At 44.2% G+C, this 24,763-nt stretch overlaps 1 protein-coding gene across 2 annotated transcripts in view; it reads right to left on the bottom strand.

The window, feature by feature from the left end:
- LOC138771776 (protein MTSS 1-like) overlaps window positions 1-24,763 on the bottom strand; it is a 108,453-nt gene that overhangs the window by 70,310 nt on the left and 13,380 nt on the right. For both annotated transcript variants that reach the window (XM_069951766.1, XM_069951767.1), the window contains exon 2: window positions 1,016-1,077. In XM_069951766.1, coding sequence (XP_069807867.1) covers window positions 1,016-1,077 — 62 coding nt within the window. The remainder of the gene's footprint in view (window positions 1-1,015; window positions 1,078-24,763) is intronic.

The raw sequence follows: 24,763 nt of genomic DNA, 5'->3' as shown, positions 1-24,763 counted from the left end.
CTGCTGCCTTATTAATCACAAGGCAGCATGCTATAAATCACACCTCAGTCTGACTAAATGTCCCAATAGAAACAGAAGATTGTCAGCAGAAATAGACCACTTGGTCTATCTACTCTGTCCCATTTATGTTCTTATTAAATATATATATATATATATATATATATATATATATATATATATATATATATATCTGCATATATGACAGTGAGATAGTGATGTAAGCTAAAGGGTGATTGTCAGAGATGTGTCATCACTCAGGGGGCGGGGCTAGAGCACACACACAATCAAGTCAAGCCTTCTGCATTGTCTACGGAAAGAGGGAGGAGTCTGGGAGCTGGCGACAATACACATTCTATAGTTGTTCTTTTTTTCAACTTCCTGCCAGGGGTGATTCCCACTAAAGCCAGGGCTATTAGTGATATGGATATTAGTGGGATATTATAAGATATATATATATATCCTGGGGTGACTTTTAGAAGCAAAAACAGTATTTGCCAAGTGCTGACACATCACTTCTTCCATCTGAGAGCGCCCTAGCAATTCACAGCTCCTGTAGTCTGTTTTGTATTGAACGCTATCAAAGTATACAGAGAAAGAACAGTCTGACATTTTAAGGAGAGATAAGCGAATCCCCATATGTCTGTGTGGTTATGTCCAAGGAGCTGCCGGAGAGAAGCTAGAACTCTCAGGACCTTGACGGTGTTAATTGTTAATCGCTGTGCGACATGATCTCTCACCCTGACGTTCTTACATAATCATTTGCCTTTGTTGCTATGGGTATCCTCCATAACACAGGAACTAACCGCACACCTCAAGCAGCCCTTTATAGCAGGGTGGAGATATAATGATGGTGTTATAGGGGATGATTACTTCCTAAACAGCCGCCTTGATGCCTGTAACACCACTTTGTGTGTGCTGGACATCCCCTTCCCAGATATCATCACTAAAGTAAACTGCACACCTAACACATTAAAAAACCATCACATACTATATAAACATCATATAAACAACTCACCTTAGCTGGGACTGCAACTTAATAGCTTTGCTGATGAAATCTTCCCATGTCGGATAACTGGCCTAAAAAACAAATACAGACATGTGTAAATGAGGGTTAACATGTATGAAATGTATACTGTAAATGGTATACTGCGTCGCCCACTGCTGTTACACCTAGATAGTTTACCATGAACAGCAGCAGATCTATTATCGGTGCATAGGATAATGCTTTACGGCACAGACAAAAACTTTATTTGGTGACCCTCCCCCCAGTGATCAGCTGACCTGTGTCGAAATCTGCATAAAAATTTTGGTTTCCCTGCAGCGCCACCACAGGAGAAAAGAAGCATTACATGAAGCCCAATCCTGTTGTCTGTCTAATTCAGGAGACCACAAGTCCTCCCGGGCAAGAAGCACTCTGTGTAACCGTAGCCCTGCACTCTGATGTGGTTCGGGCAGAATGAAACCGATGATCCAAACAGCGGCACACACATGGTTGGGTGTGGTATCGCGGCCCAGCTACAGTTCCATCCAGGCCCCCATGCAAAGCCATGTTTTTTGATCCTACAGTATATGTTAAAGCGAATGTACCATCATCAGGTATATTCGCTTTAAGTGCTGCATAGCACTAGACGGCGGCGGCGTGGGAAAGTCAGTGCCGTGATGCTTTTTTTTTAACCACGGCCCGAGTTCCTGTGCACAGCACCGGTCTATTACCGGGCACCGGCCCCGACTGTACCTTGATTGTAATGGAGCTTCCTCGCGCCTGCGTCGTTCTAGTCATATGCAGCACTTAAAGGTGAAGACTAAAGTGAATGACACTCTAATAAATTTAAAAAAAAATCCTCATTAGTGTTCAGCTAACTTGCCAAACTGTTCAGGTTCTGCAATGTTCTTCGAATTCGATCGTTCACCATTTGGCTCCCAGCTTCTGGAGAAGTTGGATGCCGCCCTAGGGAGTCCTGGAACATATGTATACAACCATAGACAATAAGCTGTATCCATGTTTCTCTGGTAGCCCTAGGATGGCATCAAACTTCTTCAGAAACCAGGAGCCAAATGCTGAACGATCGAGTTCAGAGAACGTCGCTGAACCTGAACACTTTTTCAAGTTCGCACAACACTAATCCTCATCTAAAGAATCGGCCATTTTGAATAAGTAGTTCGGCTTTGAAAGTGCTCCGATTGCACAGAAAACTCATGGAAGATCCTCTGAGGTTACCTAGGACTGCATCCATTGGTGACCCCACCATCTGAGTGCCACACCTGAGTATTCTAGAAGCGGAACCACTGTAAGATGTAATATGATGTACAATATGAGGCCTACGGATCGGGATGCATCCTGCAGAACAGAAATGTGAATGGGCAGAGCTGAGATCTTGAAGACCGGGATCACTTCCAGCCATCTTACTGGGCAGTCATTAAAAAAGTCTATTTTTGTTGCCTAGAATTATAGGAGGGAAGCCTAGAATATTTCTGGCGCTCGGGTGATAAGAGGCCATGGTCCCATATAACATCCGCTCTACATATGATTATGTATCCAAGCTAGGTCTATTCTCGTATATAGGTAATAATATTTAAAAAATTCTAAAACTAAAAATATATTTCCAAAATCACCAGTCACCTCCCTCATCACCAGAAATAACATTTCATTAGAATTTTCTCCCAAAAATTCCAGTAAAAGGCGTCAAACTCTTAAGATTCACGTTACCGCTGCAAAGTCAAGACGGGCAGCACTGTGTCCTATGAATGTATCCAGCTGCCGCCAGCCGCCCCCTCGCCGCTTAGGTAATGGTATTTCTAAAATCATCTCTATAATTGCTGGAAGGAGTTGTCCTAATAGATGTAAATTATACAGATATAATGATATCATGTTTATGTTAATTACTTAAAATTAGGATTTAATAAAAAAAAAAAAAAAAAAAAAAAAAAATCGCCATCATAACGACTAGATGGTTTTCTTTCCAGAACCATAGTGTACATAGTGGTGGTGGGGGGGATTTATGAAGGGAGTGGAGCTTAAGGCGTAAATCATGATAAATGAGGCGCGGGAGGAGGCCACGTCTCATCACGCCCCTGCAAGCTCCGCCTGCCTGCCCATCAGGCGAGCGGGGCGCATGGGAGGCATATGCCAGGGAGAAGTGGCGAATCTGCGTCTTCTCCCTGGCATACCAATTGTAAATCCCCCCAGTGTGTCTAATTAATACAGTATATAATTAAAGGGGCACTCCAGCTAATTTTTTTTTCTTCCAAATCAAATGGTTTCAAAAAGTTAAATAGATTTGTAATTTACTTTTATTTAAAAATCTCCAGTCTTCCAGAACTTATCAGCTGCTGTATGTCCTGCAGGAATTGTTGTATTCTTAGTCTGACTCAGTGCTGTCTGCTGCCACCTCTGTCCATGTCAGGAACGGTCCAGAGCAGGAGAGGTTTTCTATGGGACATGAACTGGAGAAAATGGAACGGCTGCACATCCCATCTATGGCTGATACTAATGCCGCTAGGCCTATATTAAAAATCAACACCAGAGTGTCTGTATATGAATTGATCAAGCCATATTGCCCCGTGTACCACCGCGCAGGTCCTCTGGTCCACACGGGTCCCTACGCTAACTCCACACCGTGTCGGTCAGCGACCGCCAACCCCGCAAAGCGTGCACGTGCAGGGAAGGGAGGCCATGGAACGGCCCTGCAACCCCAATGTCACAGGACCAGACCCAAAAAGCCCCACCAAAACCCGGCCAGCACCACCGGCGGGGAAGGCTGCCCCCAAACGACACAAGTATGGATATGGTATTACACTTACCATTGCTGCTCTCACAGAATGGGGAAGACATAGGGTCCAGACATGTGAGCACAGGCATATCCTGCTAATTTTGGTCATTTCTATGGGACATACAGCAGCTGATAAGTACTTAAAATAGAAGTAAATTACAAATCTGTATAATTTTCTGACATCAGTTGATTAGAAAAAAAAAAAACAATTGCCGGAATATCCCTTTAACCCTACCATACAGTGCCTAAATAACAATGATATAAAGTGCCCAAATAATACCGCCAAACAGTAATCTAAATAACACTACTCAATCTCATATAAAGTATGAGGCTTCATCTTATAAAGTAGATACTCTAAAAGCTCCCATTATACATTTGTCATCTGAACCCACCAATTCTAGTGGGACTAGCTGATCATCTGATGACCATTAGATGTTTCTAATCAACCGGTGTCAGAAAGTGCCAAAAATCTGTAATTTAAAAATTTCATGTCTTCCAGTACTTATAAGCTGCTGTATATCCTGCAGGAAGTGGTGTATTCTTCCCAGTCTGACACAGTGCTCTCTGCTGCCACCTCTGTCCATGTCAGGAACTGTCCAGAGTAGGAGAAAATTTCTGTGGGAAATTTTCTACTGCTCTGGACAGTTCCTGACATGGACAGAGGTGGCAGCAAAGAGCACCGTGTCTGGAAAATATACATAATTTCATGCACAACATACAGCAGCTGATAAGTACAGGAAGACTGTAAACAGAAGTAAATTTATCGCACCAACTGATTTTAAAGAATTTTTTTTTTACCCCTTTAAAATCTTGGATAATCCCTTCAACCGATTCAACAATCCCCCCCCCCCATTAGAAGTATATATTACGGTACACACTCTCTAAGCGTTTGCGTGTGAAGGTGCACTTTACACGAGCATGTGCACAACATGGGAAGGCTATAAAAGCCTCACACATCACCAGCTCGCCTCGCAGACTCTTTCATCCATACTGGAAGAATGTCCAACAAAGAGAGCATAGATCTCATAAAGGAAGAGGGCACGGCCCAGGCAAACAAGCGGTTAACCCGGCGGTTCCAGTACATCATAAGACAATAAAAAGCTTCAGCCGTGGTACATTCCATCCTATAACCCAGAGTATACAGTAGAGCGGCCAGCAGCCATCTGCAGCTGCAATACATTCCAGGATGGAGGGGAAAAAAAAAGAAAAAAAAAAAAAGTTTTCCAACTATCATTTCCTCTTTCTAATGAAGACCTAACGCCGTTCTAAAAATGGAAACTAGGATTTGTTTTCGTGCCCTTAGAACGAGAAATCCCAATAGCGGTGGCCAGGTTCCCTCGCAGCTGCGGCCCGCGGAATTAACTTCTCATGGACCGTTCGGGAGCGGAGAGCGATTGTCTATTTCCACGAAAACTGGAAGTGATAACCTATAGCTCAAAGGATGGACGCGGCACATTCTGTCTCCATTAGGGCCCCGCGCACATGGCCATCAAAGACCTCTTTTCATCATATAGTGATTGTATGCAGATCAATGGACGTTACCGAAGGAAGGAACACAGTGATCCAAATGGGGGTTTTCACGTCCTGTCATCGCCTGTCACCCGCTGACGACGGACGATGATGCCTGAAACTGTAGTTTTTAGAGAAAATAGGCCGCCACAATGTGTCTGGTAGAGGCTTCCTCCTCATTGACAACATATGTATGGAGGAGGGCGGGACGGCTGTCTGACAGCTACTCAGCCAGAAGGCTATGTTCACGTACAATATAAACAGACGTAATAATGGACCAAAAACAGGGAGGGAAACAAACAAGAAAATTGAGGCTCACAAAATGTCTGTAAAAAAACAAAAAAACAAAACGTGTGGTAACAAAAAGCCTAACGCTACGTAGAGCTGCACTATGTCTATGTCTACTGACTGCCAAAAAGCAAGTCTATCCTGCTACACGATCTATACAGACAAGACAGGAAGAAACATGGAGTCCAACAGCACGCGCCAATAGAGATTTCTAATACCGCGTTTCTCCCTACACCAATAATAAGCCCTGGTTACAGTCAGCTGACCAGATCCCTGCCACTGGGTGGTGAGCATCAGCCAATCAGGGCCAAACTTTTTATGCCCCACCCCCCACCTGCTCAACACAAACTGCAGGAGAGGCAGGGGGGTAAGAAGATGCTCAGTCAGGGACTATCTGCAGAGAGGGGGAGGGGTATACAGTATTGAGGCCTAAATACAGGGGAACTTAGTGCTCTATTACTGTACATAGCCTGATCACTAACGTAAGCGAGCGCCAATCTGCTACATTGGCGCTCGCTTACTGGGCCTAATACATGGCTCAATAATGGTGCATCAAGGGCTATGTATACAACCTTATCCATACCTTTTCGCTTTGTGTTCTTCTCACTCCCATAGCCGCCACTGGAACTTCTTAACGGGACACCGTTGTGGCCAGTGATTGGCTGAGCGGCCTGTCACTTCGGAGACTAGGTCAGAAGTTCCAATGGCGCTTGTGGAAGCAGAAGCAAGAAGAACACCGATAGCGTGGACAGGTATGTATAAGGTTTATTATTTGGCAGAACACTGCTATTACACATAGCGAGGCGCGACCGGCAGTCGACAATTTTTAGGCTGGAATAGGTGACAACCATCAGTCAATGATCATTAGCATTATCTTTATTACGTGGATAATCTGCCAAATTGGCCTGATTTGGCAGATTATCGCTTTGTGTAATAGGACCCTAAAGCCCCAATTACACGGGGCAACAGAGGAGCAAACAATCGGTCAGTGCTTGTTTGCTCCTCGTCCCCCCGATCGCTGCCGCCGCTATTACACGCGTTGCCAGTGAGCGGGTAAGTGCAGGGGGGCCGCAGGGAGCTACCTGGGTGATCGCCAGATTGTTCGGGTACCCCATAGAAAATACCCACCGTCTGCTGCCACAGCTCCTATAACACGGGGCAACAGCAGAAGGGGCAACCTTTAACATAAGCCCTAACCCTGATTTTTTGCCCCCTAAAATGTGCAGTGTAGCCTCCCCATGTGAGCATACCCTAAAGCTGCGCATTATACAGACGGTGCGGCACACTGTGGGCTCACACACATGAACCAGCGCAGCGTGCTATGATAATGCTGCTCCCAGCCACCCACAAAAATTTTTGGTTTGGTAGATAGAGGCCTAACTAGAACGGTTTGATGCCCGTGGGCGCTACGTGTTCTAATTTCCCCCTTTTTAATACACCTCCGCGCTTCAAAAGGAATGAAAACCACAGATTGCTGTGTGCGTCTCGCTCCTCCACGCACCACATACTACTATTCTACATCAGATATAGAAAGCATTATGTGAGCGTATGCAATTACATAGTCTAATCGCTGCCAATGTCTGCAAGCGATAACATCTGTACATAACTAAAGTAAGAAAACGAAAACCGGAGATCAGGACCCAGCAGGAGTCTTCTGGTGAGACCATCTAATACGCAATAAAGTCTACAAGTAACTACCTGTTACAGGTGCTTGAACGCAGCGTACCGCCACTTAGGTAGCTAGCAGCTCTATAGCATTTTATCGATGAGCAATAGTGTTGACTGGAGAGGCCAAACTGTTCGGGTTCTGCAAGGTTCTCCGATCCAGAACGCCCAGCATTTGACTCCCTATGGCTGCAAAGGCTGAATACAACTGTTGAGTGTCTGGAAACCATAGATATAGCTTATGACCTATAGTTGTATCCATGTTTTCCAGGATTCCCTGCAGCTCTAATGTCGAGCATTTGGGTTGGGAGAATGGCACCGAACCCAAACCATCCTCTTGGCTCAACGCTACTTAGCACCGCGATGGCGAACTTATGCCGTGTTTGCCGACACGGGGCCGCATACAGAGAAGCATGCAGTATGCTGTTGAAGGGATGGGGGGCCAGGGAGGACTGGAGGTGTGTGCTGGTGAAGGGATGGGGGGCCAGGGGGGTCTGGAGGTGTATGCTGGTGAAGGGATGGGGGGCCAGGGGGGTCTGGAGGTGTATGCTGGTGAAGGGATGAGGGGGCAGGGGGACTGGGGGAGTATGCTGGTGAAGGGATGGGGACTGGGGGGTATATGCTGATGAAGAGATGAGGGGACCGGGAGGACTGGAGGTATATGCCAGTGAAGGGATAAGGACTGGAGGTATATATTCTTTTTATTTAAACTATAAATATTGCAAAACTATGCCAAAATTATGTTTTTTTTGTCAAAGTGACACCACCCAAGTTATGCTTGTTTTTTTGCCGAATTTTGACACACCAAGCTGAAAAGGTTGCCAATCACTAACTTAGCACCTATCTCTCCGATCCGCCGAGATCTTATGTATTGGTGTATGTGGACCAGAACAAAACGGGTGGGGTATTTGAATGCCAATGGGCCCGATCCTTCTCTCTTCTGTCCGGGAAGATGGTTGGCTGCTTTGGCCTCAGATGTGTATGGGTTCAATGTCCATAAAATGGACAAAGGGCACTGGGGAAAGTCAACAGATATGCAAACAACTACACAAGGATAAACAATGGTATGGTAATCCTAGGCGTGGGCAGTGCCATGACACTAAAGCACCAACAGGTGGCACTTTGAGAAGGGGCACACCATGACACACCATGTATATTCATTTTCTATCTAGTTCCTGAACATTTACCATTGTCTCGGCCATCTGCGATAAAACATATCAATCACACTAAAAGGCAATGATTCACGGGCATAGCCCGACATCTGTATCTGTAAGAGATAACCTCCCACTCATAAGCTGCACCCAATCTAGGGAGGTTCCAGGCAGACGCCTTGTTCAGGTCTTGTAGCTAAGTTTGGAGATACACCTTCCAATGCAGTCATTCGGCATTCTTCTGCACCGCCACCACCGCCGCACAACAACAAGCTCAGCCCCACAAGTCAATTAAGATAAAAACAGCCTCTGATTTGCATGTCGGTCGCCCATATGTCCTGCATCAGTGCACTTATGTAATGGTCATGTAAGCACTAAGCACTGCCACCTGTTAGAAGGGATGGTTTCATCTACTTTAGATCTCATTTACTTTTAGGTTTGGCCTGCCATTAAAGGGGTTATTCACCAAAAAAAGTGCCAGAGATTTGTCATTTACTTCTATTAAGAAAAAAAAAATCCCAGTCTTCCAGTACATAGCAGCTGCTGTATGTCCTGCAGTAGGTGGTGTAGTCTTTCCAGTCTGACACAGTGCTCTCTGCTGCCACTTCTGTCCATGTCAGGAACTGTCCAGAGCAGGAGAGGTTTTCTATGGGGATTTGCTGCTGCTCTGGACACTTCCTGACATGGACAGAGGTGGCAGCAAAGAGCACTGTGTCAGACTGGAAAGAATACACCACTTCCTGCAGGGCATACAGCAACTGATAAGTATTGGAAGAAGAAAGAAAAAAAGAAAGAAAGAAAGAATGTATGGAGTATAAGGTGTATGGGGGCCCCCCTGACGGTCCACCAACAGAAGCTGTCAGTGGAGATATAGGTTGGGTGTGATGAAAAATTACCACCTACCCCCCCATCTAAAATGTTGGTGGACTAACTGAAATATAAGGTGTATGGGGACCCTAAAGGCCAGCCTACATTCCTAAATTTAGATTTGAAGAATTTTTTAATGGGCTGAATGTTCGTTGTAGCGATCCATAGGGATCTGATCACCCATATCCCTACCAATAATTTTTGCTATGTCTCTATGACATGCAAAAAGTTTTTTTTTTTTCCTTTAAGGAATAGGACACTTGAAATTATCCATCCTCTATATCCTTTTTACCCTATGCTGCGTCATGGCACAACTGTGGACCCCATTGCGGTGCCTAATATGTTTTCTATGTAGCCATCTGCTTTACAAACAAACAAAAAAGCAAAATGTAACATGATGCCGAGAGAGGCTTAAACTTCAAATGATTCTTAACGTGCAGATTTCTTTGTAGCTTAACTGATGAATGTGAATTAAAAAAAAAAAAAAAAAAAAGGTTTCCTTCCTCAGGAAAACCAAAGCTTATTTGCCTGACAAAAAAAAAAAAAAAAAAAAAAATTCCGTCATCTGGAATCAGATTTAACCAGTAGCGCAGGGCTGCTCTGTGCATTTAGCAAAGGAAACGCTAAGGAGTATTAAATAACCACTAAAAGGGAAATCTCGAGACAAATGTAAAATTCATTCCCCACCAGAAAGACGCCACCAGAGACCCGAGCGCTGCATAATCGGTTATGTAATAGCGAAATGCATAGAAATAAAAGCTATTGTGGTCTATGGATTAAGAAGACAGGAGAGTAGAAGAGCTACTGTAGGAAACCCAGCACACATACTAGACATAAATCACATGCACGCAGCCATATTACCACAAACCAAAGCATGTGAATCGGTGGCTGAAGTAGTTGCATGCAGCCCGGGAAAACATGGATACAGCATATAGCTATGTCCACGTTTTCCAGGAAGCCTTAGGGCTGCATCCAACTTCTTCAGCCCCAGCAAACTCTTTTTCCTTCAAATCAAATAGTCAGAAAGTTATACAGATTTGTAATTTACTTATTTTTAAAAATCTTCAGTCTTCTGGTACTTATCAGCTGCTGTATGCCCTGCAAAAAGTGGTGTATTCTTTCCAGCCTGACACAGTGCTCTCTGCTGCCACCTCTGTCTATGTCAGGAACTGTCCAAAGCAGTAGCAAATCCCCATAGAAACCTCTCCTGCTCTGGACAGTTCCTGACATGGACAGAGGTGGCAGCAGAGAGCACTGTGTCAGAATGGAGAGAATACACCACTTCCTGCAGGACATACAGGAAGACTAGAGATTTTTAAATTATAGTAAAATTACAAATCTGTATAACTTTCTGATACCAGTTGATTTAAAAGATTTTTTATTTTTTTTTGCTGGAGTACCCCTTTAAGTAGCCAATTTTCTCACACTGTAGTGAACGTATCCAGCTAAAACCACACTTCTGTGTGTATAAGTCACAGCAACATGGTTTTGGCCACATGCACTTACTACAACATGGGAACGTGGCATTAGTTCCAGCTGTCAATGCGTTTCAGATAGCTGTCAGCCATCATACACATTACATGCTTGACCGATCCCACTGAAATTGGCAGGTTTGGCCAACATGGCCGTCTTTGCTATAAGACCGGTGATGGATCTCAGATTCCTGTTATACAATACCCCTAAACCAGTACGTTAGTGGTAGGGAACCTTGGCTCTCCGGCTGTTGCTAAACTACAACTCCCAACATGCCTGGACAGCCTTCGGCTGTCCAGGCACGATAGGAGTTGTAGTTTTGCAACAGTTTGAGGGCCAAGGTTCCCTACCACTGGCGTACAGACTATGAGGGAGATTTATCAAACATGGAGTAAAGTGAAACTGGCTTAGTTGCCCCTAGCAACCAATCAGATTCCATCTTTCATTTTCCAAAGAGTCTGTGAGGAAAGAAAAGTGGAATCTGATTGGTTGCTAGGGGCAACTGAGCCAGCTTCACACATATATATATATATATATATATATATATATATATATATATACACACACATACATACACATAGTATACACTCCGGCCTGGTGCACAAGATCTGTATATGAACTATATTAGTAGAAAAAGAGGATCAGGGTGTGTTCGAAGTTTCATGGAGGGAATTTGCCTCAATAGATCCTTTTAGATAACGTTCCCCATGTATGTAATGGAGCTTACAGAAATAAAGAAGCGTTTCATCCTCACATAACCAGGGCTAGAAGCTTCGGCCTCTTAGAACTGAATGCCACATGATTTTTACACAGGGTGGAGAACATTTTTCTGCCACATGATTCACGGACATCTCTGAGCAAACATCAGACAGTGCCGTACAGTTTTCTGAGTCACATTCAGGAACCCATGATCCATATATGAGTAAGCCAAGATTAATGTCAGAATCATCAGCCCGTTGCTTCAGCAATTGTGTCAACACTACTTTGGCATCCCGGCCGATACGGCTTTCAGAAGTAAGTTGAAAAGTTTATATGGCTTATGCAGTACGTGCTACTGGTATTAGGATCTCCCTATGGGCACGTCTACAGAGCGGTGGTTAACGCTATTGTCTGGAAGCCCCGGAGCCAGGGATGACATTCCCACCAGTGGATCTGTGAGGTTTGCATGTATTTCCTGCAGTCACTGTGGAGGCCTGCTGAAACTAAGGGCCCTATTCCACCGGACGATTATCGTTCAGATTATCGTTAAATCGTTCGAATCTAAATGATAATCGTTCGGTTGAAATGTAGTTAACGATTAACAACCGAACGAGAAATCATTGATCGCTTTATAAGACCTGGACCTATTTTTATCGTTGCTCGTTCGCAAATCGTTCGGTTGTTTGCAATAGATACGAACGCAATAGCAAATAAATAGCGAAGAAAAACTATCGCAATTACGATCATAAGTAACTATTATCGTTCCATGCAAATGAGTGAACGTTTTCAGGTCTTTCGCAATAGCGGTCGTTTGAGATCGTTAATCGTTAACAATTATGCAAACAATAATCGTCCGGTGGAATAGGGCCCTAAGAGAGGCTACATAGCTGGTACAAAAAGGCACAATCTGTAAACTGCTTAAAGGAGAAGTCCCACTAAGGGCCCTATTCCACAAGACTATCATTGCTCGGATAACCGTTAACGATAAATGATCTCAAACGACCACTATTGTGAACAACCTGACATTATTCACCCAATTACACGGAACGATGATCCTTACTTATAATTGTTCTTGCGGTCGTTTTGTCGTAGCTATTGCGTTCGTCGCTACTGTGAACGACCGAACAATGTCATATTCCATGCGAACAATTTGCGAACGAGCAACGATAAAAAGAGGTCCAGGTCTCCTTAAGCGATCAACGATTTCTCGTTCGTCGTTTAATCGTTAACTGCTATTCAACTGAACGATTATCGCTACGTTCCGAATGATTTAACCATTATCCGAATGATAATCGTCCCGTGGAATAGGGCCCTTATGGTATGTTTACACAGAGAGATTTATCTGAAAGATCTTTGAAGCCAAAGCCAGGAATAGACTATAAACCGAACAGGACCTAAAGAAAATACTGGGATCTATTCTAATTTCAAACCCATATCTGGCTTTGGCTTCAAAAATCTGTCAGATTAAGCTTTCTGTGTAAACGCACCATATTGGCGTTTTGTACAGATTCGCTCCCCTCCCCATCGTACTGCAGAACATAGCCTGATAAGACTTTCCAGGGATTACGGGGCAATCAGGTACCCCATCACAGGGCCTAATTTTAAGCAGCATATTATACTGGACTATACGACATGTGACTCAACAGGGTCTTGCAAACAAACTTCACTTGTCAGACTCCCCTCGCACTGAGGTTCGTTTACTCCTCTTCTTGCCCCTATTTCTGGCAGGCTCATGGGTGTGAAACGGAATATATCAGAGAGCTGATTTCTGTGGAAAGACGTTGGGGCAGAACAAAGATCAGAAGCAACGGTGGAAACTAAAACACCCTCCAACGGACAAAAATAACGAAAAAATATTTCCTTTTATGAGTCATTTACAGTATTCCGCCTAATGGCACCTTAACCGCAGCCACCTATCCTAACGGATGGCATGCCATGTGTGCTGCGCCATGGATTAAGACTGTAGGTGGATGAGGCATGGAAAAGAACATTGATGGAACACCTAGTTATATAGTTTGTTGGATATTACAGAATATGGAACTACTTGTTAACCCTCAAAAAAACAACAACATTGCTCAATAGGGGTTAAAGGGGTTCTATAGCAAGGGGAAAAAGTTTTCAAATGAACTGGTGTCAGATTTGAAAATTACTTCTACTTAAAGATCTTAAATTCCAGTATATATCAACTGCTGTATGTCCTGCAGGAAGTGGTGTATTCTTTCCAGTCTAACACCTCTATCCATGTCAGGAACTGTCCAGAGCAGCAGCAAATCCCCATAGAAAACCTCTCCTGCTCTGGACAGTTCCTGACATGGACAGAGGTGGCAGCAAAGAACACTGTGTCAGACTGGAAAGAATACTTCACTTCCCACAGGACATACAGCAGCTGATAAGTAATGGAAGACTTGGAATTTTAAATAGAAATAATTTACAAAATCTGTATAATTTTCTGACACTGGTTGATTTAAAAGATAAATGAAAAATTAGCTCTGGAGTACCCCTTTAACACCAGAACAGACCCCAGTGTGGTTCTAGATCCAGCATGCACCACAATGCATTTAGTATAAGGGGTGAAACCTTTTTGGGTTTATATGGAGTTGTCTACACAGAAACCAAAGTAAAAATGTACTCCTGGAGGGGGTGGCAGCGGCTTGTCTCCATCTCACCATGCATGGGTGAGTTCTAAGTTCATTGGGTGGTCGGGGGAGCTGCAGGCTGAAGGAACATTTTGCTAGACAGCTGTCTGTGTATGAACAGCCCTAAGGACTAGACGTTTTGTTCTTGTAATGTCCTTCAAGAGCTCTTACCCTTCCGTCAAGCAGCTTTATCATATCATTATACCTTAGATTCTCCAGCGGTGAGGAAAGGTACTAAGCCAGAGGCTCACACCCTGTATACAGCCACTAAGGCCTCGTTTTGTATCCCTTTACGTTACACACCATGAAGTGCCAATGTATATAGTAACTGGAGGCCGTGACAGATTACAGACAGAGGCATCCGTCACATATAGACTACTATACTATAGGCGTAAATCAAGATAAATCAGTCACGGGAGACTGTCAGCAATGCAAACGCTGCGGGTCAAACTCCAGTTACAGTGACCACCAGACCTGATCACGACCTTCTAAATACTTGGCTATCGGACTTATATATGATATAGACTTTTATAGGGAAAGAGTCAGTAGAACTTGTATTTTCTTCATTTAAACATTTGCTCGTATTGGGTTTAGGAGTCCAGTGGGCGGAACTACGCAGTGACAGTTATCTCTAAGATTGATTTTATAATATATATATATATATATATATATATATATATATATATATACATACATACATACATACACATACATATACACTCAGCTCTATGACAAATTCCCTTAGAATGACTTGTTCTGCATAGTGTGATAGTGTGGTGGACTTTTTCTTAAAGGGATACTCTGGCAAACTTTTTTCCTTTCAAATCAACTGGTTTCGAAAAGTTATAAACATACGTAATTTACTATTATTCTTAGTTCATATTCCAGTACTTATTAGCTGTATGTCCTGCAGGAAGTGGTATATTCTTTACAGTCTGACACAGTGCTCTCTGCTGCCACATCTGTCCATGTCAGGAACTTTCCAGAGAAGGAAAAGTTTTTCTACTGCTCTGGACAGTTCCACATATGGACAGAGGTGGTAGCAGAGAGCACTGTGTCAGACTGGAAAGAATACATCACTTCCTTCAGGACATACAGCAGCTGATAAGTACCGGAAAGTCTGAGAATTTAAATAGAAGCAATTTACAAATCTGTATAAGGGTGCCTGTACACAGAGAGATCTATCTGACAGACTTCTGAAGCCAAAGCCAGGAATGGATTTTAAAAGAGGAAAAATCTCAGCGTTTCCTTTATAACCTGCTCCCTGTTTATAGTCGGTTTCTGGCTTTGGCTTCAAAAATATGTCGGATAAATCTCTCTGTGTAAAGGCACCCTAAGTTTCTGACACCAGTTGATGATTTTTTTTTCTTTATCTCTGTACACGGTATATAGTATGAAGTTTTAGATTATGGTGATTGACCAATGTTCCCAAATAATAGTCCTTGTAGCTTATTTGCTGTAGCACAACCTTTGCCCACCCATGTGTTCTGCGAGGTCAGCCCCGGCCCCAGGGGATCCCAGCCGATGCCTCCGCTGATGGAGAAGTATGTAGATGATAGTACATCTACACAATGCAGCGGGCCTGGCCCATCAATGCCGCCATAAGGGTTTCTTTTCTGGGAGCGGGGTACACGCCTGCATTGTTCATAAAATAAAGGAAGTGAACCAGGGTCTGGATCTCGGCCAAGTAAAACGAAACAACAACGTGCAAACATTTTCAGCCTGACATTTATGGTCAATGATGAAATCATCTGTTCTCTGTCCTCTTTGGTCACCGATGCCACCTGCACTGATTTCCATCCCAAATGACATCACATTGATAAAAACATACTGGATAAGTTAGTAGCGCTGTCTGGGATTTGAAGAAAGTTCCCAGAACAGGTGATAAAATATCTCATCCGCTAGTAGAATGGGATAACGTCATTCACTGGCTTAAAGATGTTTTTTCTTAAATTTACTGGTATCAAAAAGTTATACAGATTTGTAGTTTACTTGACCAGTGGTACCTTGGTTTAAGAGTAACTTGGATTGAGAGCGTTTTGCAAGAAGAGCTCAGTTTTTCAAAATTGTAACTTGGTTTAAGAGCATTGCTTTAGTTTAAGAGCTCCCTGTACTAGGTGGAAGGGGGAGTGGGGGAGGGGCATGGCCTGCATAGCGGGGTCTACAGCACTATACTCTGACCCAGGAAGTCTCCCTTACTTTCCATATCATGGTAGAACTGCTGCTATAATGTGCCTGCACTAACACTCAGCTATACACACTGCTGCTATAATGTGCCTGCACTAACACTCAGCTATACACACTGCTGCTATAATGTGCCTGCACTAACACTCAGCTATACACACTGCTGCTATAATGTGCCTGCACTTACACTCAGCTATACACACTGCTCTATATAAAGTTTCAGTCACTTTCCTCCAGCACAGCTCTGTGATTCTCACTTCCTGGTCCATGCTGAAGACACACTCCTCCCTCATTGCTGTCATGTGACCACACAGACCTCTGGCAGCAGCCCTGCTTCTCTATTTTAGCTTGTTGTACTACGCTGCTGCATTATGGGGATCTGCGGCTCCATCCTGTATTACTGCTGTGTTATCAGGTTTATGCTCTTACTACAGATTGCTATGCTGTACAGTAACTTATAATATTGTTTGTGCCATCTGTTCTACATGATATTCAGAATAAAAAAATCATTATTTTTAGGGTGTGGGAAAAATTTTCTGCATATCAATGATTTCTTATGGTAAAATTTGCTTTGGTTTAAAGAGGATGTACCACCAGGTACATCCACTTTAAGCTGAACCGACGGATCTATGCACTGGAACCGGCCGGGGCTCAAGCAACTGGAGGTAGGCCGGACCGCCCCCGGTGGGAGGGAATTCCCTCCCCTGTATGACGCGGCTCCCTTAGAATGAATGGAGCGGCGTCATACAGGGGAGGGAATTCCCTCCCATTGGGGGCGGCCCGGCCTACCTTCAGTGCTCGAGCACCTGTCGGTTCCGGTGCATAGAACGGCGTCATGCACGGGAACCGGGCCGCAGTACCGGCTTCCCCGTGACTGCACCGTTGGATCCGTCGGTTCAGCTTAAAGATGATGTACCTGGTGGTACATCCTCTTTAAGAGTGGTTCGGAATACAAGCACGTTCCTGAAATGAATTATGCTCGTAATCCAAGGCACCACTGTATTTAAAAATCTCCAGTCTTCCAGTACTTATGAGCTGTTGTATGTCCTGCAGGAAGTGGTGTATTCTTTCCAGTCAGCTCTCTGCTGCCACCTCTGTTTATGTTAGGAGTTACGCAGAGCAGCAGCAAATAGAAAATACCCATAGAAAACCTCTCCTGCTCTGGACAGTTCCTGACATGGACAGAGGTGGCAACAGAGAGCACTGTGTCAGAGTAGAAAGAATACACCACTTCCTGCAGGACATACTGGGGCCGATAAGTACTGGAAGACTGGAGATTTTTAAATAGAAGTAAATTACAAATCTATATAACTTTCTGATCCCAGTTGATTTTGCTTAGCTCACAGAGCATTGCCTAGAATGACGCTCTGTTACAACTAGAACATGGTTAATATTGGACTTGGCAAACGCAAAGCTAAGCTTCCCCAGTTTCAAGATCTCTGCTTGCAGTCAGTGAACGTGAGCAATTTAATATTAGCAAACTGCGGGGCTCCTAGACAGCTATTCTCCCTATGTATAGTGCAAGTGACTCTGGATGGTATACGTTTTATTTTCACCACAATCCCTTGTTGACGTCTCTCTCGGTGCTGATGACTTCCCCAGAACCCCAGAAACATAGCGAGCGCTCAGTACAAGAGCACAAAGACCAATTGTTTTTCCAGAGAGTGTGGCTGCAGACAGTTGATTTGTGTGTGGGCTTGTGGACAATCTACGTAGGCACGCGGCCGCTGTCACATTGTGCAATATGGTAAAGACTACCAACTGCAGCTTCAGTCTTCCAGTACTTATTAGCTGCTGTATGTCCTGCAGGAAGTGGTGCATTCTGTCCAGTCTGACACAGTGCTCTCTGCTGCTACCTCTGTCCATGTCAGGAACTGTCCAGAGCATTAACAAATCCCCATAGAAAACCTCTCCTGCTCTGGACAGTTCCTGACATGGACAGAGGTGGCAGCAGAGAGCACTGTGTCAGACTGGAAATAATACACCCCTTCCTCCAGGACATACAGCAGCTGATAAGTACTTGAAGACTGGAAATCCTCTTCTACAATAAACTCCTGTAGTTTGTCTGCTTCTGTGTCTTCCATAGATTACGGGCAGCATGTAACTAGATGCCTCAGTGAGCTTCTATACGTTCATGCCTATCAGGACTGATTTAAAGGGGTTGGCCACTTTATAGTAAAATAATTCAGTGTACAGTATTAGTAAGTGTACTCACTGTATATACTGACAGCAGCTCCCTGTGTACTCACTGTATATACTGACAGCAGCTCCCTGTGTACTCTCTGTATATACTGACAGCAGCTTCCTGTACTCACTGTATATACTGACAGCAGCTTCCTGTACTCACTGTATATACTGACAGCAGCTCCCTGTGTACTCACTGTATATACTGACAGCAGCTCCCTGTGTACTCACTGTATATACTGACAGCAACTCCCTGTGTACCTCACTGTATATACTGACAGCAGCTCCCTGTGTACTCACTGTATATACTGACAGCAGCTCCCTGTGTACTCACTGTATATACTGACAGCAGCTCCCTGTGTACTCTCTGTATATACTGACAGCAGCTCCCTGTGTACTCTCTGTATATACTGACAGCAGCTTCCTGTACTCACTGTATATACTGACAGCAGCTTCCTGTACTCACGGTATATACTGACAGCAGCTCCCTGTGTACTCACTGTATATACTGACAGCAGCTTCCTGTACTCACTGTATATACTGACAGCAGCTCCCTGTGTACTCACTGTATATACTGACAGCAGCTCCCTGTGTACTCACTGTATATACTGACAGCAGCTCCCTGTGTACTCACTGTATATACTGACAGCAGCTCCCTGTATACTCTCTCTATATACTGACAGCAGCTCCCTGTGTACCTCATAGAGCTAAAATCAGACTCTCCTCCTCCTGGTTGGGCTGCCCTGCTCTGTGGTGAGTCTGTCCATAAGATGGCTGACTTGGTGGAACATGTGACCATGCCCCGCCCCTAGTGCTTTGCGTTGACAAATACAGGCTCAGTGGTGGACACTGGGGGGCGGGGCATGGTCACATGCTTCTCCACGTCAGCCATTTTATGGACAGACTCACCACAGAGCAGGACAGCATATCCTGTAGGAGGGGAATCTAACCTTAGCTCTATGAGGCACTCAGGGAGCTGCTGTCAGTATATACAGTGAGTACACAGGGAGCTGCTGTCAGTATATACAGTGAGTACACTTACTAATACTGCACACTAAACTATTTTACTATAACGTTCCAATAGGAAAATGGTCAGAAAATTGCAAAAAAACTGTTGTTAGGAGGACTGTACTAAAACCTTCACTTTGCCCAGTAATTCTGTTTGCAGCATCAGCAGAGAACATCTATGACCCTAGACCCAAAGCGACGGTTCAAGCAAACAAACTTCACAAACGGTGGGACATTGACCCGAATGGGAAAAAAAACACAAGCTGCGAATACTTAAAAAAAAAAAAAAAAAAAAACGACTTCAAGAGAAAACATTTACAAGTGACCCCATTAAACATCTGAGGGGGTCCTTTAAATCTGCTGGTGGAATGCATCAGAGAATAAGGGAAAGTAAGGCCAATGGTATCTGCTGGGGAAGAATTCTGGTGGCTTCCGCTGCGAGGAGAGAGACCAGTTGTAAAATTTCACTTTTTAAGATTGCCGGGAGGGAAATATTTTAAGAATGCAACCTCTTCTCTGGGTAACGTCCTCCTTGAGGAGATGAGGAAAACCAAGGGCTTCTGGGAAAGAAGAAAGCAAGAATGGAAACAGTGGCCGTAATAACACGAATGGGACGTGACTTATGAGGTACCTGCCTGCGCCATGCTCTTTGTATGCCCATGGATCTAGAAAGTTCCTCACCCGCACTGACTGAGGAGATCTGTTCCTCTTGTGTCTGACACAACCTCAGGGCCCTTTTACACGGACAGATTTTGGAAGCCAAAGCCACGAATTGATTTGAAAAGAGGAGAAATCTCAGTCTTTCCTTTATGACCTGTTCTCTGTTTATACTCAATAATAATAATAATAATAATAATAATAATAATACTTCAATAATCTGCCTGTGTAAAAGGAGAGTTAACAATTGAATAATAATAATGCAGGACACACAGGGACAGGGGACGCACTATGCAAACTCCTAGATAAATAACGACTATACCATCTGGAAGTGATGGACAGCATGCAGTCTTATGGCTCTTTATCATGCGCTTGAATTGATTTCACACATGTATTCTTATTTAAAGGGGCACGCCACCAAAAGAAAATTCATTTAGTAATTTACTTCTATTTAAAAATCTCAAGCCTACCAGTACTTATCAGCTGATGTATGTCCTGTAAGAAGTGGTGGATTCTTTCCAGTGTGACACAGTGCTCTCTGCTGCCACCTCTGTCCATGTCAGGAACTGTACAGAGCAGGAGAGGTTGTCTATGGGGATTCGCTACTGCTCTGGACAGTTCCGGACATGGACAGAGGTGGCAGCAGAGAACACTGTCAGACTGTGCTTTTTCTAATCCTGGATAACCCCTTTAAGAGGAGGTTTTTAAAACAAACAAAAATACCAAAAATCTCTCTTCCCTCCACCAAGCAAGTTTATACTCCTATAAGATATCTAATATTAGGTTACCTTCATTCTAAACCTCAGAAGGTCTCCCTGACTAATCCCTGTGATTAGTAGAGACACAAACAAGCCGCGGTCCAGTCATTTATTTGCTCCATTGATATGTCTATGGGACAAATAAATACATTTATAAAGGGAGGATACCGCACTGAAAACAACCACCACCCTTCCACCTGCCCTCTGTCAATCCCTGTGTGACAGACTCAAATACCAAGTAAACAAGGTGAAGGCCTGAGCAGGTCGCTCCTCTCAAAGACTGGCCCCAAATGCTGAGAAACAGGGTCAGACAGTGGTTATGCATTACCACATAATACTAACAGACATTGATTAATCACCCAAAGAGTCCCTCAAATCAGTCATTTACTTTTATTTAAAAATCTCCAGTCATCCAATACTTGTCAGCTGCTGTATGTCCTGTGGGAAGTGGTGTATTCTTTCCAGTCTGACACAGCGCTCTCTGCTGCCACCTCTGTCCATGTCAGGAACTGTCCAGAGCAGTAGCAAAACTTTTCTTGCTCTGGACAGTTCCTGACATGGACAGAGGTGGCAGCAGAGAGCACTGTGTCATACTGGAAAGAATACACTACTTCCTGCAGGACATACAGCAGCTGATAAGTACTGGAAGGCTTAAGATCCTCTTCTACAGTAAGCTCCTGTAGTCTGTCTGCTTCTGTGTCTCCATAGCTATTCCCCTCAACTCTTACATAGATTATGGGCAGCATGTAACTAGATGCCTCAGTGAGCTTCTAGACCTTCTTGCCTATCAGGACTGATTTAGGGTACGTTCACACATACCGTTTCCGCAGCGGATTTCTTGTCTTTAACTGGGTGGGCTACTGACTAACTCGCAGTGGGATGTGCATTCTGCTGCAAGTTTGTCTGCCCATAGAGTTTACTTGGCACGGATCCACAAGCGGGTCTCACTGCGAATACGCAGCGAGAAATCCGCTGCGGATCCGGTACGTGGGAACGTACCCTTAGGGTGCGTTCACACGTACAGGATCCGCAGCAGATCCGCAGCAGATTTGATGGTGTAGATTTGATGCTGTATTCAGTTATTTAGATGAAATCTGCTGCGGATCCGGTATGTGTGAACGTACCCTAAAGCATCTTTTCAGAGTGAAAGATGAGTTTGGGGGAGGAGCCTGATATAAAATGAGAATGTGGCATTTTTATCTGATAAGATACACAACAAGGTTTTCTATACTTTCTTGTACTATCCATGTAAGCACAATTTCACAATATAGGATAAACCACGATCGGTTTGGTCAAACACGAGGTTCAAAACAGACGCAGATTTATCTGAGATTTCTCTTCTTTTAAAATCCATTGCTTGGATCTGGAAGACTGGAGATTTTTAAATATCTTTCCCACACTAGTTGATCTGAAAACTTTTTTTTTTCTTCTGGAGTACCCCTATACGCTGGCAGAATGCTATGCACTATGCACTTTATAATAAATGTGACTATAATGTAGAAAAAACAATAAAATGATCTTCCCCTTTAAGAGATAGAACTGATATGAAAATAAAAATGAGATATGAGATCTACAAAAACCCACAGAGATTGCCTAACATCCCAGATGTCCCCGCAGACACGCCTAAGTGACGATCCCAGTCACACACGGCAACTGGTGTGATCGTGTAGTAATACTATGCGAAATGATGGCACACATACAAACCAGCGATACAATGCGTTTCCATCCTGGCAGGCATGGGGAACCTGCAGCCCTCCATCTGTTACAAAACTATAACTCCTATCATGCTTGGACAGCCAAGCCTTTATTTTGGCTGTCCATGCATGATGAGAGTTGTAGTTTTGCAACAGCTGGAGGGCCAAAGGTTCCCCATCCCTGCCACACAGGAGCACTGACCAGCTTATCCAGGAACAATTTTCTACCAATAACAAAACATCATCTCCGGAGCTGCTGTTCCTACTTCTGCACCGCGGGCCTAGGCGAGGTGTCTGCCTTCCCACAGGTTTGTACAGCTGTCACAACCAAAAGGCCCCCCTACGTTTACTGACGGGAAAACCTTACCACTGCCTGCAAGTGTGAGGCAGATTACCAGACTCCACCGATCTGTTATTCTAACCGTACAACCTTTTACCTTGATCATATAAAAATGAAGTTGAAAAAATTAATTGGGGGGAGATTTATCAAACATGGTGTAAAGTGAAACTGGCTCAGTTGCCCCTAGCAACCAACCAGATTCCACCTTTAATTTTCTAAAGAGTCTGTGAGGAATGAAAGGTGGAATCTGATTGGTTGCTAGGGGCAACTGGGCCAGTTTCACTTTACACCATGTTTGGTTGAGGGCTCCAGTTTTCTCCATGAGAGAGCTTTGGCAGTGGCTTATCTTTCCATGAACAAAGGGGTTGGGTGGTGATTTTCCATCACCCCAATCTCCACTGACATCCAAAAAATTAAATCTCAATGTTTTAAATTTTTTTCTTGATTCTCGATTTAAAAAAATGTATTTATTTTATGCAGGGTGTAGTAGTAGAAGCATAATGAATAAGGGCTGCAGAAGCACAGAAGATGAGGGGTGTAGTAGTAGCAGTTTTGGGAGTAGCAGTATCAGGAGTGGGGGTAGTAGTAGAGCAGTATTGGGAGTAGTAGTAGCAGCAATGGTAGTGTAAGCAGTAGAGCAGTATTGGGGGTAGTAGCAGAGTGTTATTGGGGGTAGTAGTAGAGCAGTATGGGAAGTAGTATTGGGGGGCAGGCGGGGATCATGTAGGTGGGTGTGTGTTTGGTAGGGCGGCTTTTGCAGTTCTCAGGGCGTGGCCGTGCAGTCCTGCTTTGACCTGCAGGAGGAGCAGCTTGCCCGAAGCGCCACTGCTCCCCCTACAGGTCGGATCGCATTTTTTTTCTTTTCCTTGAAAATCGAATTTGCGATTTTCAAAGAACTTGGAATCGATTCTCAAAATCTAGGCGAATTAATCAAATTAATTAGATTAATCGTCCAGCCCTACATGAGGTACATCGCTTTGGGCTTTTTACATTAACGGATCGGCGCAGGAATGACGGTTAAGCAGTCTTTTTTTGAACCGCCATCCGCTTCCTGCACATGGCGCTGGTCCATTCCCAAGCACCGAGTGCAGGACCACAGGCCCCCAGTGTGACAATCTCCCCTCCCCTCTGTGACACAGTTTCATTAAAATCAATAGAACCGTATAACAGAGAGGAGGGGGTTTCATCACACTGGATGCTGGTGAGCCTGCCCACAGTGCTTAATAATAGACTGCCGCCATGCGCAGGAGCTGGGCGGCATTTCCAAAAGAAGACTGCACCCTCAGCTTCCCCGCGCTGTTGCTGATCCGTAAAAAAAAAAAAGTGATGTTCCTGATGATACCTTCACTTTAAAGCTACCAGGAAAACATATATACAGCTTGTGGCGTAAGGCTATACCCATGTCTCCCAGGACTCCCTAGGCTAGCATGCAACTTCTCCAGCTGCCGGGAGTCAAATACTGAGCGCTCAGGTTAGGAGAAAAGCTTCAAACCCGAACAGTTTGTCATCTTTGCTGAACACTAGTGATGATTTATTCCATAGAAGTGAATATGCACCCTCTAGTCTATAGAATAAATCATCACTTGAGTGCAACTTCAATAAGCGCTGGGAATTCTATATTGTGTTTGTACTGGATTGGAAAAGAGTAGACTATTGCACAGGCCTTTCATTGCTGAGTTCCGTCGCCTACAACAGCTTACGCACATTGGATAGCAAATCAAAGTTGCATGCCGCCCTAAGGCAGCCTAAAAACATGGACACACCATAGGCAATAGTCTGTATCCATGTTTTCCAGGACTACCTAGGGCAGCATCCAACTTCTTCAGCCACCGGTAACCAAATGCCGAACCGCTTATCTGCGATCTGCCATTAGAACAGTA

The sequence above is a fragment of the Dendropsophus ebraccatus genome, chromosome 14 (assembly GCF_027789765.1).
Source record: "Dendropsophus ebraccatus isolate aDenEbr1 chromosome 14, aDenEbr1.pat, whole genome shotgun sequence".
NCBI classification, from domain to species: Eukaryota; Metazoa; Chordata; class Amphibia; order Anura; family Hylidae; genus Dendropsophus; species Dendropsophus ebraccatus.
Note: the sequence above shows the minus strand (reverse complement) of the source record. Positions and strands in the feature narration are given on the sequence as shown.